The sequence below is a fragment of the Triturus cristatus genome, chromosome 4_2 (genome assembly GCF_964204655.1).
Source record: "Triturus cristatus chromosome 4_2, aTriCri1.1, whole genome shotgun sequence".
NCBI classification, from domain to species: domain Eukaryota; kingdom Metazoa; phylum Chordata; class Amphibia; order Caudata; family Salamandridae; genus Triturus; species Triturus cristatus.
Genome location: NC_140586.1, coordinates 819,785,026 through 819,805,493, shown reverse-complemented (window position 1 = coordinate 819,805,493; position 20,468 = coordinate 819,785,026). Strand labels below are relative to the sequence as shown.

General features: G+C 42.1%; 1 protein-coding gene across 5 annotated transcripts in view; it reads left to right on the top strand.

The window, feature by feature from the left end:
- SLC6A9 (solute carrier family 6 member 9) overlaps positions 1–20,468 on the top strand; it is a 563,820-nt gene that overhangs the window by 451,895 nt on the left and 91,457 nt on the right. For all 5 annotated transcript variants that reach the window (XM_085602775.1, XM_085602774.1, XM_085602773.1 and 2 more), the window contains one exon: positions 2,163–2,445. In XM_085602775.1, the coding sequence (XP_085458901.1) occupies positions 2,163–2,445 (283 nt within the window). The remainder of the gene's footprint in view (positions 1–2,162; positions 2,446–20,468) is intronic.

The window sequence follows — 20,468 nt, the reverse complement described above, 5'->3', positions numbered from 1 at the left end:
CCCTCCCGCCCCTTGAGATCCTCTCTGCCGACTCTGTTTGTTATGCCAAAAACTCTGCTGGCTCGTATGAAAGGCCGATCTTTTTCCTACTTAGGGCCACTATTGTGAAACTCCCTGCCAGCTGCCCTGAGAGAGTGGACATCCCTTCTTGCTTTCCCTAAGGGTCTAATAACCTGGCTTTTTCATACTGGCTATGCAGATCACTTCTACTCTTCCCTACTCCCTCCCTGCGCCGCGAAACTCCTCGGGGTAGCTGCGCACATTATACGTTTGATTTTGTAAATAAATAAAATAAATAAATAAGGAATACACAAAGGCCAACTGCCAATTACACCCAGTCATGTGACCCAGGACACGTGCTGCAGGCACCAAATGGATAGGACAAGAAAATACCAATGTTCTAAAAGTGGCATTGTTAGAATTGTGACTTAAAATCTGACTTTACCATTAAAGGGGATGTTAAATTACAATTATGCCCTCAGGTGTGGCATCACCAGGCCATGTAGCATAAGAGTGCCTATTGGGGTAGGCTGCATCAGCATGGGTGCCAGCCCTTGTTTTCATATCCAAAATGAATGAGGGGTCCTGAAAGGAGTGTTATGGGAGAGAACCACACAAGGTGAATTAGACAGTTCCTTAGGCCCAAATCAAAGTCATGAGATCTGGGAAAAGGAAGAATGTGTAAAGCAGTGGCCTTAGATGGATAATGGGTGGGGAGTTCAGACCAGTGCGGATAGCACTGAGGAGGGTGGTAGGAATGGCAGAAGAGGATATGGAGCTAAGGGCATGCTAACAAAGGATGGAAGGTTTGAACAGAAAGATTGAAGCTCCTTTGACACAACTACATCTGGGTGTGAAGCTGCTCGACACAGAACTTGTCCCTGAAAATAGCAAGAAGACCTGCTATGAAACACCCAGACATAACTGAGGCCAACGTTAAAAAAATTACAACATTTTAAAAGTGTGGTAGAACAAAGGATAGCAGGTGGATTTAAGGGGTCCTATGAGTACCCTATGGGCAAGTAACCAAGACAATGTTGGGTTCTCTTCACGTTGTTGAACCACCTGTTGTGTTCAGAAGGGGTGTTATTGAACCATTTCAGAGACCAAAATGACAATAATCTAAAGTTCACCCACATCGATGCGGAACTTAAACTGATGCTCATTCGTGGAGTGAGGGCGGAAAAGGACAAGCAAGAGGAAATTTGATTCTGAATAGAGACCATTTCGATTTCCTTTTTGTTAGACATGTTAATTTACACTAGGATTGTCAAAGTCTATTACAGTACTTTGAAGCACTGCTGAAATAATGTAGGGTGCCCCCTATTAGTACAAAAAATAATATAACAGTGGTGACATTAATGGGCACTGAATTGGACCCCAGAGTGCCCCATAGATGGAGTAAGGGCCATCCAACTACAGTCACAGAAGCAATATCTTCATAATCACCCACTCAGCAGCAAACCCAATGGCCCCCAAGAAGGTGGATGTTTGTTCACCTTTCAAGAAATTCTCAGACAGGGTCACTTGAGGAGGCATAAAGAGGAAATCTTAGCCTTGCCCCCAGCGTTGGGGGTGTGTGCTAATTTTATGGTTGTTCGGGTTGAAGTAGGATGAAGTAGGGTCTAACTTTATCAATGGCCCCTCTCTCCTTAACTTTCCTATTCCCTGGAAGAGCACATGCCTTTTCTGAGTAGTTTGGATTGTGGTTTCAATTAACAAAATTATGTGTAAGAAGAGAGGCCTCCCCATGATCATGATCAAAGTTACTTTCCTAGAGCAACTCAGCCGCATCAACGCCCAGCGCAGAGGTGTCCCAAGCTGTCGGTTTACAAATCTGAATCCTGTTAGAGGTATCTGAGGCTTTTATCCTTCTGATGTATACCAAAGAGATTTTAATGAAAGCAGTGACTGAGAATCAAGTGAGAACGCATCATGGGAGCAAAAACTGGTCAATGTCATTGTTCAAAGCAGTAAGGGAAGAGGATATATCCCAAAGAGGGAGTGTAGATAAAAGGTTCCTAAACATTGATACTGGTGGGAAAACCTCTCTGCTGGAAACGACATGTGCCCCTAAGATTCTACCATGCAATGTCTGGGAGATGGTACAGTTTGCACTTTTAACGCATGCTACTTCCTTTTTGTTTTTTCTTCTATTACAGGAGTTGGTTACGGGATGATGGTGGTCTCCACATACATCGGCATCTACTATAATGTGGTCATCTGCATTGCTTTTTACTACTTCTTCACCTCCATGACGCGGGTGCTACCATGGACGTACTGCGGAAATCCCTGGAACACGCCAGACTGCGCCGGTGTTCTTAATTCTCCATTCAACGCTACCAATGCTTCCAGCCTGTCCCATTCAGCTTTGCCAGATCTTAACCTTACCAGCTTAGTGAACCAGACCTTGAAGAGGACCAGTCCCAGTGAAGAGTACTGGAGGTGAATATATTTATCCTTCCATAATTCATCTTGTCAAACCATCTTCCTTTGTTGTGCAAGACTGATTTTTCATTCACTGGTAGGGCAGCCATTTTGTCTTGCACCGAGCCATCTTCTGATCTTGTGCAGAACACCAATTGTGTCTGTAGCCGCCATCATTAATTTACCATTATATTTATTACATTGATTCTGTAGTTATGACTTGCATTTAATGTAACTTTTGTAACTTCCCCAATGATCCAGAAAATGACAGAATGGTGTCCCACCTTCTGACCTTATTCCCTGGCGCAGATAATGTCTTTTAAATAAGATATATGCCTGTGGGAGGTCATTGTTGTCTTAAGGAAGAATAGTGTGGTATTTTGCAAAATAGAAAATGCCAAACAAATCTTACTTAAGATAACAATATCTCCCCTTAAACATATATATCCCTTTATTGTGTTTTTCAAAGCTATGTGAAAGGAATTATTCTTTCAGAAACATTGTGCAGATATGTAAAGGCAGTAAGTTGCAATACAAATATATTACATTGTTACCAGCTCACAGGAAACACTTTTAATGGAGTTCAATTTCTACACGTAGGTGATGACAGTAATCTTGCCATAATGCCCATTTTAGCATCAGTCATCATACCAAAAGAATTCTCTACAAGTGTCTGTACACAGCAATCCTTAGCAAAGAATAACAGTAAGGTACCATTCTCTGTTATGTTCTTCCAAGAGAAGCATCCCAAATCTCATAGACCACAGAGAGCTGATTGTTAATCCTGTAGCTCATCTGTTCATAGTTTGCCATAGATGATAGCGATAGTACTCATTCCTCTGGACATATATATAGCCTTCTCCAGTGTTTGAGGATACACAACTCAGCAAGGACCACAGCAGTGTCCAACCATCTTTTCTTGGGAATGTTCTCACCAGCTATATCCTGGAAGTCACGCAGAAGTGCCAATTCCCTTAAGGGTATAAGATTTATGTCACTCTTAGTCATAATGGTGTGTCATATCTGTTGCCAAAGCGGCTTAATAGTTTGCACAGTGCCATAAGATGGGGATCATATCACCATCCGGTTGATTACAGTGCCGGCATTGTGTCCAACTGTATGCAACTTACATGGTGAACAGTGTCAGTTTTGCAAGGCTTTACAAAACTAAATTTAGGACGTGCTTGCCTTGAACTTTTATCACAAGTTCTTATAAGTTCCAACCTTTCTTCCTCTGTGTAAGATTGTGAAGTCTCCCTTGCCGTGTATGTTTAAGAAAGTTCTAAGTGGGTTTCGAGTATAGTTCTATAATCATGGTTTCATATAATCCCAATTTGTTTTTGTTTTAGTGGCCTCATTTAATTATAGTCCTGTAAGGGGGTTATGTTATGCCTCAATATATATTGCTTAGTTTTTGTCATCAAGCGATTTTGTAATTAGGATTATTTCCAGTATTGAGTATTTCCCAAATGAAACTATTGTGACAACTCTGTGAAATATTTAATAAGATCATTGATAAGGATATGGGTAAGATTATGACTCCTCTTAGTGATCCAGTTGGGCCAGCACACCACCACCGTGTTGATTATTGCTAGCTCTGCATTGATCCAGGTAGGCACAGTGGGATGTAGACATCATTCTGTTTATGTGTAGATCGTCACACAAGGTAGCATGGCTGTCAAAACTGGTTTATGTGGGTCCTTTGTTTGCTTGAGTTGTTTGTAAATCACTTTGGTCCCCCAGTGATGCTTTGTATAACATTTTCCAGTATAATCCAATCTGGCATTTCCATGTTTAAATGATATGCCACTTGCAAAAGATGGTGTGCCTTATAATACCTCTGGAGTAGTCTTAGTAACTCAGAAGTAGTGTTGGCATTGAAGTTTGACATCACAAGTCAGAGAGGGGACAAATCCCTTTTGTAGTCTTTTGCCATTTTTTTCTATTATGTTCAGGGTATGGGTGGGCATTTTCAGTAGCAACATTCAGAAGACAACTAAAATGTGGGGCCATTACCATTTTTAGGTTTGAGCTCTTCCCCACAGGAAAGTTGTAGTTTATCCCATTTCGCAAAATTAATTTTCATTTCGTCAAATAGACCCATTACATTCTCATTCACCATTAACTCTATACCACAGCTGACCAAAACAATTAGGTACTTTAGTTGTAGTGTTATCCATTCAAAAGGCAGACCAGCCAAAACACTTTTTGATGTTGTGATGTCATAGGCATAGCTTCTCTCATAGTCTGATTGACTTTATACCCCTGTAAAGGTGGAAAATTCTGAGATGGGTCTTATCAGTACTTGGCAATGACATCTCTGGTGTACTAAGCATAAGTAGGATGTTGTCTGCGTACAACATTAGCTTGAGTTCTCCTGCTACTGTAAGGAGGCCCCTAGTCTCTTTAGTGAGGAGTCTATTACAGAATCTTACTCAGTATTTTATAGTCCAAGGTAAACGCTGACAATGGTCTATAGAAAGTCATCCATGGTGCGTCTTTATCTTTTTTTCTGAAATTAGACTATGCCCTCACGGAACGTGCTCAGGAGGCATCCAAGCGTCCTAAACTAATTTCAGACATTGTTCTGCTTGGGAGTGCGTGTATCAATGGAGGACATACAAAATATCAACTTATCATCTTGAGTGGTATCTAAGGAAGTTTCAGAATTGTAAACTTCATATAGATCTCAGTGGGATGTAACAGTAAGGTCTCCTCAAAATTATAGATCACAGAAATGGGCAACTGTGCCTCTCTCTTTTTTTAACTGGGCGGCCAGTATGCACCCTGCTTTCCCTCCTTGTTTGTAATTCCTCCCTTTAATACGGGACAAAGATTTCTCCATCAGGGTTGAAAACATGGTTCAAGTTACGTTAATATTGGTTTACGGTCCTAAGGTAAAATTGGGTGAATGTTTTTGATACTGCTTTAGAAGCGCTTCTATCTTCATCTCAAGTGCATTCCTTTTATCTTTCACTCTTGTGCGTGCTTCTGATACCGTCATCGTAATTCCTCTTACATATGATTTCACAGCTGCCCAGATACACTGTGGGGAGATCAGTGTGTTGAGATCTAAGTAGTCTTTAATGTTTCTTCACAGTTTTTTTGTTTCTGCAGATTGCATGCCACTATGTTCATCTGTCAGGTTTTCTATTTAGGGACCACTAGTTACATGTCTATTAGTGCAGAGATTGGTACTTTGTTCAATATGCCACTGAGTCCCATCCCATCCCACAATCAAAGATGTTAGGAAACACAGCTCCATTCAGTGGAAAGCAGGCAATCCTTGATTCAGTTCCACGTTGGTGGCAGAGTAATGTATATTCTCTGGTCAAAGAATCTAAAAGATGTTAAAGATCCATTATCAAGTGGTCTTCCATAAGATATTTAAACAAGGCCTTGGTCATTGTTATTTCTAAGTTCAGGAATGCTTGATGTGTCAATGACCAGGTCAAGCATAATGTGCCAGTCTCCCTCCACAATAAATTTACCTTGCCTAATAAATTTAGCTTGTCTAAATTCTGAAAATAATCTATTCAGCATAGATATGAAGTCTCTTGTCAAATTTTAGGGTCAAAACATTGATCCAACATTGAAGATAATCTGTTGGATTGATAGCTTAGGAAAGACATACTGGCCTTAAATGTCTATCAGTGTTTTTAGTATTCTGGCTGGTGCCCTTATAGATATCAAAATAGCCACCTCAATTACCTGTAATTTGTAGTATTGTTTAGGGATACAACAGCAGAGCATTTTGAGTATGAGAAAGAAATCACTTTACCTACCAAATCTCGATTTAACGTATTGGAAGGTGTCCTCCAAGAAAGCAATGTCAGGTTTTCAGTAGCCAGGTGGGTCAATTGTTTTTCCATTTAACATAAGGAGAAAGCCTATTCATGTCAGGCGACCATAAACCAAGATGTTTAGTGTGAGCCATAATAGAGTTTAGGGATGAGGTCAGTGTATAATGCGGTAAAAGAGATGTTTTCCGTTGTGTTCCAGGTAAAAGACCAACAGTGTCTGTACTGAGCAGATGGTATTGTATATACATATGGTAGTAAATATGGTAGAGGTTGCCTTCTTTACTATTCTAACATTAATGTACCAGAAATATAAGGACACTAAGAAGCTGCCATAATGATGGTCTCAATATTATTTCACGTTGTACTGAGGCAATCGAACAGCCTTTGTCAGGTGTTCTAGAGTTTCCTAACTCGAGAATGAGCTCCTATTGACCTATAGATCTCCAAAGATCGCAAAATGTTTGCATTAAGAGGCAGGTGTCGTTCAGCGAGCATGTTGAATACCTAATCCACTCTGACAGTAGCTGAAGAGCAGACGTTCTGAAGAGTCGTGCTGCTTAGACGGTCTTGGATTAAGGTGCGGCAGCTTTTGCAAACCGTTGACATCTGGAGGCCGACTTTAGAGGCATCATGACTATATTACCCCAACAGGCAAAGAGTGTACACAGTTTCGCTGTAGTGTGCCAAACAGAATGTTTTTGTCCTGAGGAGACCCACATAAACTGAGGGGTAGGTCGAAACATTACCATGATAACTGGCACTGTCTGATATTCAATGAGCTTTAAACAGGAGTCAGAATATGTACTGGACTGTATATATACAAACATTGTGAGTCATCCTGCTTATATATATGTATAATTTTCATTATTTTATATTCACTGCACCAATTAGCACCTTGTCCACTGCACCACTGAGAAATTAGATTTAATATGAAATACCGGTTTGGAGAATAAACAAATGAAGTTGATGAGGGAGAGCTTATTGTTAGACATTTTCTTGGTAATATGTGGAAAAGAGTTCCACAGAACCGCAGTATTGTTTTTATGGTATACCCTGGTTCGGTCAGTGGGTATATGGGTTTGGTACTGTGCATGTTTCCCATCATCATAAAAAACTTTATTCAGTATTGGTAAGACTATAAAAGCACATAAAACAACAGAACATACAGTAATATTTAAAGATATTAACACAAAATGCACACATGGACATATAGTACAATCTGTGATTGAAATCAATAGCATAGAATAGACAAGACATATAATACTCAAGGATTTTGAAAACAAAACCAATATGCTATGATAAATAATCAAATATAGAATAATACACACTAATCACAAGTCAAAAACAGCTCAGCCTTAGACTATACATAGAAAAACAATCTCAAAGTGGGGGCAAAACATCATGAAAATGCCTTAAAGATGAGTTCAACTGTTCTGACATAACAAAGACCTCATTAAAATACGAAGAAAGTTTTTTTTTAAAAACAGCCAAACAATTATAAAAACAGTATGCGCTAGTCATAAACCAAAACAGTTCGAGATTAGGCTGCAACCTTTCAGATAATTTCATGAAGGCAGCAAAACAACGATAAAGTGCATAATATATGGGTACACAACATAGCACATTAACAGATATGTAAAATTAAATATATAACAACAGTAAAGTGCATAACGTGTAAAATCAGACCATCCTCACATTGGACATACGACATATACAGTAAAAAAAAGTATTGAGCTATGGGACAGGGAATCTCAGGTCACAGAACCATTATACTATGTTAAACCTTTAGGGCTTGAGCCAAATCCAGTGGTACATTTAAAAACAGGGCACAAACTAGGATGATCTCATCCAGTATCCGCATCAAACCACTTTCTCAGCTTCAAGGACGATGCCAAGAAGCAGGCAACCGCATAAACTACTCGAACATCTGGGAGTAGCTGGAGGTAAACGAGAGCAGGCTTGACCTAGACAAAATGCAGGGCTTTCAACAGAGGTAACAAAAGGGTCTTAGGAGGAGCATCATAAAAGCCATAAAAAAGCATAAAATTAACAAGATCCTTGGCAGAAAAGTAATGACATATACAGGGTCCCAACTGTCTGAACTCCTTATTAGGCCCAGTTTATGGCAGCAACAGGGGTATTTGATTAAACTGTAATCTGGTGAGGAGAAACCGATGATGACCATTATGTACTTTGAACAAGTAGGGTTTAATGGCAGGCTCTGTTAAGATCTATGCGTGGACACGTACCAAAGGCTTCTTGGGTTGTAAATACTCTCCTATTACTTTCCCTCACAACAGAAAGTTCTTACGTGTCCAGAAAATGTCTGCCTTCACAATATTTTGTGGTGAGTCAAACAGAGCTACTCTTCCTAATTTAACAAAGGTATCCCGTGTGTTAACTAGCCATTTAATTGACCTCCACCAATGGAGCTGCATGCAATCCATAACTATCTCCCTATTAAGGTGACTCTCAGGTCATTCCCCAATAGAGAGCCCCCAATTCCTATGAACTATGAGTGTGCGGAACCACCAAAGGCTTCTACAGAAACCATTTTCCTTCTCCTGGAGCTCAGAGGAATCTATATACCCCAAACATGGCTGACATATGCGGCTACAGAGACTGATTTTGCCTCGTATATCTTGTTCAATGCACCATAGGCATTGGCTTACTACCAATTCTGGAGGAAAAGGAAAGAGTACCATTGTATAAAGAGACGGGGACAGCCCCAAGAGGAACAGTCGTCAAAATCCACACCTAAGTATGTACAGGTGTGAACCTTAAATAGCTGATGGTCCTGAACATGAAAAGATCTAGACTTGGTCCCCCTTGTGCCCAAGACCATCACCTCGAATTTGCTGTGGTTGGTTGACAGATCGAGGCTATTAATATAGGTGACAAAGCCATTGAACAGTGTCTAAAGACCCAAGGCACTTCTTTCAAGCAACACGGTATCATCCGCATTTAACACTGCAGGGATCTGGTGACTACCTACTCACAGGCAGTCCACCTGTTTGTCTAATAACCTGGTCCCTAGATTATTCACATCCAAAGTGAACAAAAAATGGGGCCAATATACATCCCTGTTTCACTACACAATTTAAAGGGAAGGGGCTTGAACTGGAGCCATCCAGATTATACCAGAAAACTGCCGTCATACCCCTGTCTAGCTCACTAAGACAAGAGATGACCATTAGATCAATTCCCAAGTCCAGCAAGATGCGCCACAGTTTGGATCTGTTCACCCTGTGAAAGGCAGGGGACAGGTCAGTAAATGCAGTGAACAGGGACCTAGGCCTTGCCACAGTGTACTTGGTAATTACCTAGAAAATATTTAAACACTGATCATATGTGCAGAGACCTGGCGAAAACCCGAACTGCAGAGTTGAGAGAATGGAACTGCCCTCTGCCCATGACATAGCCCTCTCCAAGACGACCCTACCCATCAACTTAACTACAGAATCAATCAAGGAGATAAGTCTGTAGGAACTCGGTAGGTTTCTTGAGCCTTTCTTGTACACTGGGATGACAATCGATTGAGACTGAGTCAGGGAGGCCCAAGCATATAGTCCGATTATTAGAGGCATGTGGGTTAAAATCGGTGCCCACACTTCTGATGTCGCCTTAAATAAGTCTACAGGAATCCCGTCAGGACCAGGGGGCCTTAGGGGTAGTCATTGTACCTCCTCAACAGTAAAAGTTAAATTGCATTAGTGAGTGGATGGCAGGAAAGGCTCATGTTGACCCTTATTAACTGGGGCTTTATAAATGCACTCAAAGTGCTCTATCCTTTTCTCTGATGCAATGGAATGGGCCTCTTTACCATTAAATAATGGTTGGGTAACCACCTCCAAAAATGTACTATTGTCAGCCCTGGAGGAGGCCTCGATCAGTTCTTCCCAAGCTTCCTCTTTGCGTGCCGACTTTCTCATGTCTAACATCTTCTTGTATGCAATGCGTCTGCTAGCTATTGAACAGCGATCTTTGGGTGTAGTTTTAAGGGCATTCATTAATATTTTGTGGGCTCTCAAGCAGTGTTTTTTAAACTATTGTGGGTTACTGCTCGTTACCAATTAGCTTAATTTCCTTCCTAGTCCCAGAATATGCATTTAAAAAGCAATATCAGCACACAAGTCCATCAGACATGCTTCAAATTCTCCATGCTTGACCACCACAAGAGGGCTCAAAATGTTCTCCAGAATTACCTACGACCACCTTAATCTGATCTGTCGCCACACCAGCCATGTGAAGAAACCTACCCTGAACTGGGGCCCAAGCGAACAGATCAGCGATGTCAATGGTAATACAATAATGGTTGCTAAAACCAGAAACATTAATCTGAAACTATTTTTAAAGGTTCCACAAGGAGACTTAAACAAAAATATAATCTAGTGTAGAAAATTGGCCCGAACAGCAAAAGTGGGAGGAAAGCTTCCTTTCAGGCACTGAAACTGTTTAGTCATTACACACTCCAAATAAAATTCTCAGAGAAGATGATTTAGAAAGGAGCCAAAATGGCTATGTTCCATATGCAAACAATCTTCATTACTTATGTGGTCACATGAGGTGAAAGATTGTGAGCATTGTGTATGTTAAAATCCCCAACTAGAATAAATCCGGCTCTTATGTTGTTGCAGGAGGCTAACATGGGGTGCCTGGCAGTAGGATCCCCTTTACTCATCTGACTTCCGGGGGTATTGTTTTTACTAAGAGAGTCAACCCCTACTGTCATGGTAAGCACTCCTTTCTGTATGCCCTTCCCCCTAACTACTCTGTGTCCCCAGTGACAAATGCCTCAGCACATCCCCTTACTAATATCAAACACAGGCTGGTCACCAGCAATGTCCCCTCTGTTACGAGAATCAGCAGGTGTGTCGATCAGTCAAGCGAATCTGACCCCAGAGCCGCATATCTGTTTTAGGTGGGTATGGCATGATCCCTGGCAACAATGGACAGCGGGGCCTTGTAGCCAGTGCTGTCACTAGGTCATGAATAGGTTTGGACTGCCAGCGGACGATAATAATAATGAAGGGAAAAAGGCTGAATGTTTGACGTACGGATGGGCCTCCTAGCTAGATTCAAGACCATTTGAACAGCTCTGGGACAGTTACAATTAATGACTATGCAATCCCTCTGAAGGGTTTTGGGAGTTTGCCTTACCCAAACCACCATCCGAGCCATGATGAACCTTTTGACCAATGTTTGCCGTTCGCCACCCAGGTGTGACAACCAGTGGCTCAACTTATTTCTTAGACTGGGATAATGTTCTCTTCCCCATTGTTTCAAAGTAGGGACCCCAGTTAGTATCACAACGTAGGGGGCTGAAGCGGGAGGACGGCCAGGACAACACGTGGGGATTCATAACCGTCTTTATGACTTGTGACAGTCTCTACCCACCAACCTTACTGGCCCCTGTACGCAAGGTGGGATAGACTGATTTGGTAGAGCCCCCTGGGAATCTGGTGTGGTTGTGCTAGTGGTTGGCATGATGGGTAGCAATGGAAGACTATCTTTAAATAAACTGGATGAGCAAAGGGGTTCCTGAACAGATTCTCTAAATGTCACAATCTTCTGTCTGTCAGCCCCATTCCTAAAGATGCAGGGCACACAGGACCGGGCGTCGACATATTCGTTTTACAAAACAAAATTACATTATTTCAACTGCATTCAATAGACAAACATTTCTCCAAACATTTGTCAAATGCAGCCTCAATCATTGACTGCACTGTCTAAACTTTTAAATGGGATCTAGATAGGTATCTTTCTCGTGGTCTTTTGTCCTGTATGGTAAGTTGTTGAGAGGTGTGTCTATGAGCAAGGATGTTTCAAGCTTTGACTCCAAACATTCCAGTGTTTGCTCTAGATCTTCTGGGTTTGTGAATTGTCTTGTCTTGCCATTGATGGTCACCAACATCAGTGCTGGGTCTCGTACAAAATATGTAAGGATTTTTTCCTTGAGAGCCAGAAGCAATGCAAGAAAGTGTCTTTAGAGGCGGTTAGGCGGACAGTGGCAGTGTCCCTCGACCCGCTTTGCGGTACGGCATACCAAGGCATTTTAAATACATAATCTTGGGCTCAGATCTTTTGAATTGTTTATTTCTGTTTTTACTTTTTTGGGGAGCACTAGGGGTGCTTGTGGTTTCTACCTGATTGCGGAGTCCTGGGCTCGATTGCTGGTCCTTCCCGCCTCAGTCCGACGCGGTACCATTGCGCGGAGGGCGGAGAAGGTAGAGCCAGGCATTTCCGCTCGGCACGGTCAGCGGTCTAGCTGCCGGGAGAGTATTCCTTTAATGGGCCCAGGGCTGGCAGCCGCGTTGCGGTTAGGCAGACAGTGGGCTTGCCGCCGGCGCGCCAAAGGCACACCAAAGGCAAGCCCATATGCACCCGTCCGCGGCCGACCAGGGCCCGAGGCCAGAACCCCTGGTAGTTTCGGACTCGGGTTTTACTATAGCTCACAACAGCTACACGCGCTCTGTTCCACTACGGGTAAGCAGTGTAGACATAGCATAATGGCAGAGAGCAAGAGCTGGAAATGTAGACATTGCTAGTTTACGGCGAATGCTCGGGTGGAGGATGAGGAGGTAGGCCCATCTGGTAGATGGTCAGGCAGATGTGCTGTTCCTCACAGAGACTTGGTTGGATGAGGACTCAGCACCAGAAATCCTTGAGGCACTCCCTAGTGGCTATGGGATCTCTAGAGTGGATAGACTCTCCGGCAGAGGAGGGGGGATTGCGATCATGTATAAACACGCTATCCAGTGCTTTCTCGAGCCGGTTGACATAGTAGATAGCGAGGCAGGTGTTTTTACGATTAGGACAACCACCAATTACATCATTAAGGGGCTTCTGGTCTATAGACCTCCTGGACCCTCTACACCGTTCTCACCTAGTCTGATTGAGTGCCTCATACAACCAGCACTACGATATGAGAAGTTATTAGTGCTGGGTGATTTAAATTTGCACTTTGATGACGCACTTAACTCTGGGGCTCAAGAGATCTGTCAGGAATTGGCAGCCTTACAATTAACATTAAAATCAGAACTCCCCACACATCAGTTGGGCCACTTACTCGACCCTATTTTTGCCAACTGGGGTGCCTTAGAAGTGGAGCCCCTCCTCCAGGTTCTATGGTCCGATCATTTCCTGATTCCTTTTACGGCAAGGTTGCCCTTGCCGAAGGTACAGAAGAAAGTTAAGACCAAAATAAAACATAGGAAGTGGGCTGGTTTTTCTCAGGGGAATTTTAACAGGGCCCTCTTAAAGGGAGGGTTACCGTGCGTCTTGGACGCTGATTCTGCTTGTGGAGCCTTGGAGAGGCACATCACGGATGCATTAGATAGCACCGCACCCTGGTCATTAAAAATGTCAGGAAGAAGACAAAAATCAGCTCCCTGGTATGGCGATGAGTTAAGAACTGCCAAATCAGCATGCAAACACCTAGAAAGGCGGTGGAGGAAAGATTTTTTCAGTCCAGGTGAAGAGCGAATATACAATTAGCCTTAAGAGCTATCAGGCGCTCATTAGAAAGGCCAGGGCAATCTATTATAAGGAAAGGATCGAGACTGCTGAGAACTCAACTAAAGAGTTGTTCAGGGTCTATAAAGAGATATCCTCCCTAGCGAAAACTGCAGCACCTATTGCAGGTTCAGAGGAATCATGCAATCGAGTGGCTGATTTTTTTGCGGAGAAGGTGGAGAAGATCTACTACTCCTTTCCTGACTCTGCACGCGATGGCTACAGGGTTTCGGTGGAACCTGTCGACATATTGGAGACAGAACGCCTCGATAAATTTATCGTGCCCTCCCCCCCCCCCCCCCCCCCCCCCCGAGATTCTCAATAAGATAGCCATCAGCATTAAGTCAGGCTCACCCAGGCATCCTGCCTCCCCTAAGGTGCTTAGAGGGTGTATTGAGATGCTCGAGCCCTGCATTAGACATCTTTTGGAGCTCTCTTTCACCTCAGGAATAGTCCCAAAAAGATGGAAAGAGGCAGTTGTCCTACCATTACAAAAGAAACCCCATATTAGTATGGACCAACTTGATAATTTGCGCACTATCTCTCTGCTTCCTTACTTTGCAAAAGTTGCGGAGAAGGTAGTAAATATCCAACTAACAGCACATATCTGCAAACATAATCTCCTTCATCCTACCCAGTCCAGTTTTCGGGCCCTCTATTCTACCGAATCGGCTCTACTCTTTTCGATAGAGACCATTCAGAAATATGTAGACGAGGGTCAGACAGCGGCCTTAATCTTATTAGACTTAACTGCCGCCTTCAACACTGTTGCCCACCTTACCCTGTGGCAATGTCTTAGGAAAGGAGGTGTGGCAGGTAGTGCCTTGAATTGGATGGAATCCTTCCTGGCTGAGCGCAGCTTTCAAGTGGTGCAGGGATCACACTACTCTAAAGACATCAAGCTGAAACAGAATTGAATGGAATGGAAAAGATTGAAAACATATCTCTTCCCCTCTGTGTAGACCCCCCCTTGCTATGTCCTGATTCTTAGCTCCCCTCTTTTGATGCCGAGTGTAGCTGGTACTGCAGCGCGGGGACACACTAGCGTAGTGTAACCAGGCGCTTTATAAATGTGATTATTATTATTATAAGTTTCTTGGGAAAAATCAACTTCAAATTTGACCTTGTGTCCTCTATAGTTATATACACAATGTTTTTAAAGGTATGTAAGATCAATCTTGCATGCTGATGTCTCAAAAGGTATAATAATAATGCCCTGCATGACCTATTTGTAATTTGTCAAAGTCTCCAAATCCTATGAGCCCTTTGGAAGTCGAGGAGATGAGATGTTGAAATCAAACTTAGGTAAGAAAGAAGAAAGGAAGGTTATCATGTCAACTCCCTCTTTGTATTTCTGGATTTCCAAAAATTCTAATGTTTTCTCTCCAGCACCAGTCCTCTAGTTCTGTCAATCTTTTCTAAATATGTCTTACATCCCCAGTCTGGATTCTCCAGTAGTTTAACTTTCAAAGCATTTATACTCTCACTGAATTTACACAGCTGAGTTCATAACGAAGTTCGTTCCCCATGTATCGTTTCAAGTTCTTTATTAGTTTCTAAACTAGATTGTTTCACCATCGATATCAAGATCCTAATACTTTGGAGCTCATCATAATGGTCTTCAGTATTACGCTATCAATGTTCTGTCATTGGTGGGTATGCTACGTTTGGTATTAGTCAGGGATTCTGAGAATTGTAGCTATTGAAAAGCTCTGGCACCTGATGTGTAATCTCCTCAGAATCACCATGTATCAATAAAGACCCGTAAGGTCTTATAGAGGTATAGACATGTTGAAGTGCTGAGGATTTATGCTTTGATAGATTATGTTCCAGGGAGATGTGTAATGAATATAGGATCAATCAGACTGCGTAGGCAACTAGGTGAGGGCTCATAGGCCAATTTCAAATGCAAGGTGAAGCATAGTTATTATTGAGTTGGGATTACAGGCTGAAGTTGTGGTTTTCTACCAGTAGGTGGCGTGCTCTTCCCAAACATTGTGTATATGATCAACACTCAGCTGCCATATTGTCCTCACACTTCCGTTGCCTGTGATGTTCCCAAACAAAGACTGTGGTCCTCAGAGCATCTATTGAGTCCATTCAAGGAGTGTCGCCCAACTTCTCAAAAGCCTCACATCCAAGGGAGCTGTGGTGAATCACAATTACAGCGTCATCAGAGGCAGCTTACCTGACTGGTGTCCCTGGTAGCACCAGCCCCTTTCACTTCTTCACTCCTGTGGATTTCTTCAGGTGGTGCTGGGTATAATTGAGATGGGCCTAGTTTTTCCTTCCTCTCCCCTGTGTAGAGGACTTCATCTATGTGCCATGGTGTAATGTGGCATAGAGTAACAGTCTCTTGTACGCACACCATATCGCCGCTGTTGCCTGCCCATTAATTCCAATTTAGCTCTAACTAGAAAGGCTGTTATTCTTTCTATGGTGTGACTCCACCTCCCATAAGTATTTATTTTTTGTTAAAAATACACATTATAAGTAACAGGGAACTTGAGAGTGTGTGGCAAAAGGTTTAACATAGGGGTGAAAAGCATTAATGCCAAACATGTGCATTGCAATGTGTATACTTGAATTAAACCCATCCTCCTTTGTGTGCCCCAAGGTCCTGTTATTCCTCATCTCATATACTTAAAGCTATGTATAGAGGTGATGGATTGTGGCCCTAATGACAGAAAGGCTGCACATCTGGGCCCTTATTCTGGGTCCTGTAAATGCACCATTGCAAAATGGAGATGTAGGCGAAAGGGGGTGGAGCAGCACCAATTACTGCTTCAAATTAGGCTTTGGAATATGGACCACTCACGATTAACCCATAAGTGATGTTTTGTATGAGCCTTTGCAATTCATGCCATGTGTAAGGCACTATGGGATCAACACTGGGTTCCATAACTAGCCAATTGCTTTAAGTCCACAGTACCGGCTTCAGGTGGTGGGGCGGGTGCTGTTGAAATGGGTGCCAAGGTTCAGGGGGCACCCTCTGCGTGCAAGACTGAACTGAGATAACAGCAGCTTGACAAGATTTTTGTATGCATGGCATTTTTCATGGGAAAATTACCATGGCATATTAACACTTGTGGTTTATGCACTTGAGGGAGGGATCTGCCATTTGTCTAGTCACAGTTTTGACTTGTGATATAGTAGAATAGAGGGTTAATGTTCCTGCTGCAAAGCACAATTTGTGATGTGAAGATCACAGATTTGTATTTATTTTTGCTAGCTCAGTGGGTTATTGCAATTTTAGGTCTAGCCTAGCGGCGCACATGCGCTGCTCTGCAAGGCATGCTGTATCTCCTCTATAGCCTTAGACCACGCCTACTGCTTTCCATTTGTTCCCTTGTATGCCTTTCTAAATTGCTTTCTTTTAATTGGTGAAACGTTGCTCTTTGTCCCACCTTTGGGTGTGTTTTCACTTTTTGTGGCGACTGCCCCTGTTCCATGTCCCCTTCCTTTTGGATTTATTTATCGTTTGTTCAGCACACTTTTTTTAATTGAATGATCCTGCATTGATTCTTACTTACCCGCTGACGCTCTTTTTCCTGTCCCGCACCGTATATATATATTTTTTTAATAGTTGGCGACATCGGAAGGGTCTCCTCTCGCACAGCTGCTCCTCCTGCCTTTCAATTTGCAGCGAGAAGTTATGTTTACAGGGGTTTCATATTTTTCAATGAAAATACTGCTTTTATCTACTGAATTGTATTTTACATGGAGTTTTAAGTATTATTGATGAATATAAAATGTTAATTCTCCCAGGCGATTTCACAAAGTGAACCTTTTTTTGTCATCGCACTGCATTCATGCATGTTCACACTTCCTCCTGTTACAGTGATTGATGGCCCCTCCTCCTGTCCTGGCATTGCAGCCTCAGGGTTCCTTTTGGTTGTCCATAGCAATAAAGGCACCAATGGTTTCATTTGTTCTTGTTAATGGTGGGATCTGCACACTGGGACTTTTTCTCCCACTACCATCTCTACTCTGGACATTTGTGTTAGGGTCGTGAACTCAAAGGAGCAGAAGCGGGGCACTCAGAATATTGCATAATTCTCACCCACACACACTGTAAGCTGCACTTATATCAAGCGCTGTTGTGTTATTACACGTTAGGTTTCTACTGATAAGACCCCTCAGGACAACAGGGCTTAGCTTTAAACAAACACAGCTTTTCAATGCTTGCTTGCTTTCAAACGCTATCGGTGCCATTAGTCTGGGCATCGGCGTAACATCCTGTGATTCTGGACACATCATCTAATCATCCTTTGCCTTAAAAAGAAAATGAATGGGACCAAGTGTAATGTAACTGGTGGTCATGTATAGCTGTCCAATACCTTCTGGTCTAATTTGCGCAATACAAAACTGTGAAAGGCACCAAAGGTTTCATTTGTTCTTGTTAATGGTGGGATCGGCACACAGGACTTTTTCTCCCCACTACCATCTCTGCTCTGGACATCTGGGTAGGAGTCGTCAACACAAAGGAGCAGAAGCGGACACTCAGAAGATTACATAATCCTCACCCACACACACTGTACGCTGCACAAAGCTGCACTTACATCAAGTGCTGTTGTGTTACATGTTTGGTTTCTACTGATAAGATCTCTCAGGACAACAGGGCTTAGCTTATAAACAAGCACAGTTTTTCAATGCACGCTTTCTTTAAAACGCTTTCAGTGCTATTAGTCTCAGCGTCGGCTTAACATCCTGTGATTATGGGCACTCCACGTAATCTTCCTGTGCCTTAAAAAGAAAATAAATCTGACTATGTGTAATGTAACTGGTGCTCGTGTATAGCACTCCAGTACCTTCTGGTCAAGTTTACGTTTTACAAAACTGCAACAACAAAAAAATGAAAATTTTGCTGATGTTCCTCTGACTTGCTTCATTCTATAATCACCTTTGAAAGTGTAAGCTACTTTCGTTTGCTTTTAGCACTCTATCAGACTGCAAGTATTTTCTTGCCCTCTCTCTACCGTATGGTACAAAAGTTATTGTCACAGCGGCGAACCGTCAAACCACATACAAAAACAGAAAAAAATCTTTGTTAGCTAATGAAATTTAGACATCACCATTAAATTATACCAACTAAGGTTGTGACTTTATTTCATCACAAAACAGGAGATAATCAACTTCAGTCAGTCAGTCAAATACTTTATTCGATAAAATAAATATCATAAAAAGACACATTAACATTTCACATTACAATAATGGCCAGTTTAAGAATTAAGCACAATTTATACCAAAACAATTGTTTACGTATACTATCAAAAAGCATATCCAGAAACGAGTGGTTCAAGCCTCGGATCCATAATTGGGCATTCATTAAAATATTCAATAAATATTATACTAAAAAGTATTAAAAACTATAACCATTTGATAAAATCTAGATGAGATGACAATAACAATCATAGTCAAAATAGGATATCCCCACGTCTTGCCTTTTTCTTCTTAGTATTGGACTGGACCGCTGCCACCAAGAAATTCGCAACATAAAAAGTAGTCCGGGCATTACTCATCAATTGTAAATAGCTAAGGGCCGGTCTGACCTGAGTGAACCCTGCATCTCTCAGCACTGGAATAAAATACCGATTCCTAATGTCTGAAGAATACTTACAAAACATGACAAAGTGCAAAGTATCTTGTAATGACTCATTGTCACATTTGCAGGGCTCAGCATTATTCGGAACTTCCGAATTAGGGAAATCTCCTATAATATAATGAATTAAATTAAATCGAAATCTGGTTAGCAGAAATCTATGAAAAGGACGTGTAACCAAATTCAGATAGGGTTCCAAGCCTGGTTCGGATACTAACCCAAAATGATGTCTAACCAACGGCTTTTTCAGTTCTAATTCCTCCCTATCTGCTGATAAAAGATTGAGCATGGCCTCTTTTATCCGGGTTATGTCCGTTTTCTTAATGGTGTCCGGTGCCAGAAAAAGATCTGGCCTACCAAGTTTTTTAAAGGTGGATTCAATATATGCAATCCAGGGGATTTTCCTGGCTTTGTCTAGAGATCAACAATCTTTCAGAATTATGTGATTTAAAGTTATCTCATCATTAAGCCAGGTCTTGAGCCAACATAATATCGGGGCCATTTTCACTTTGTCTGTTACATATTCCAGTCCCAACTCTACATGTATCGAAAAGGTAGGGGTTGACTGTGGCACAGATAGTAGGGTTCTTAGGAATGTATTTTCCACCACTTGAACTTGTTGGTCTTGTGAGCTATACCCCCAGATCTCGCAGCCATAAGTGGCTATTGCGAGACACTTTGCTTTATATATCTTCAAAATGGCTTCCATGGGTCTAGCTCCAAGGCGTTTTGAAAAGCCCATAAGGGCGGATGTTGATCTAGCGAATACATTTCTGTTTAATTTCAATTGCGGGCCCCAGGACCCTTTTTCGTCAAACAGGATACCTAGGTATGAAAAATTAGGAACCCGAGTAACCTTATCTTTCCCACATATAAATGTCATCATTTTTTTCTTTCTACTTTGTTCCCCAACAATCATTACATGTGATTTTTTAGCATTTATTTTTAAATCAAGTGACTCCATAAACTTATCAAACTCGGATAACAGATTATTTAAACCGACTCCAGTGCGGGCCAGTAAGACCGCGTCATCAGCGTAAAGGAGAACGGGTACGGGTAGATCTCCCACTCTTGGGACATCTAACGATGCTCCCTTCAAGGCTGGTTCTAGTGCATTTATA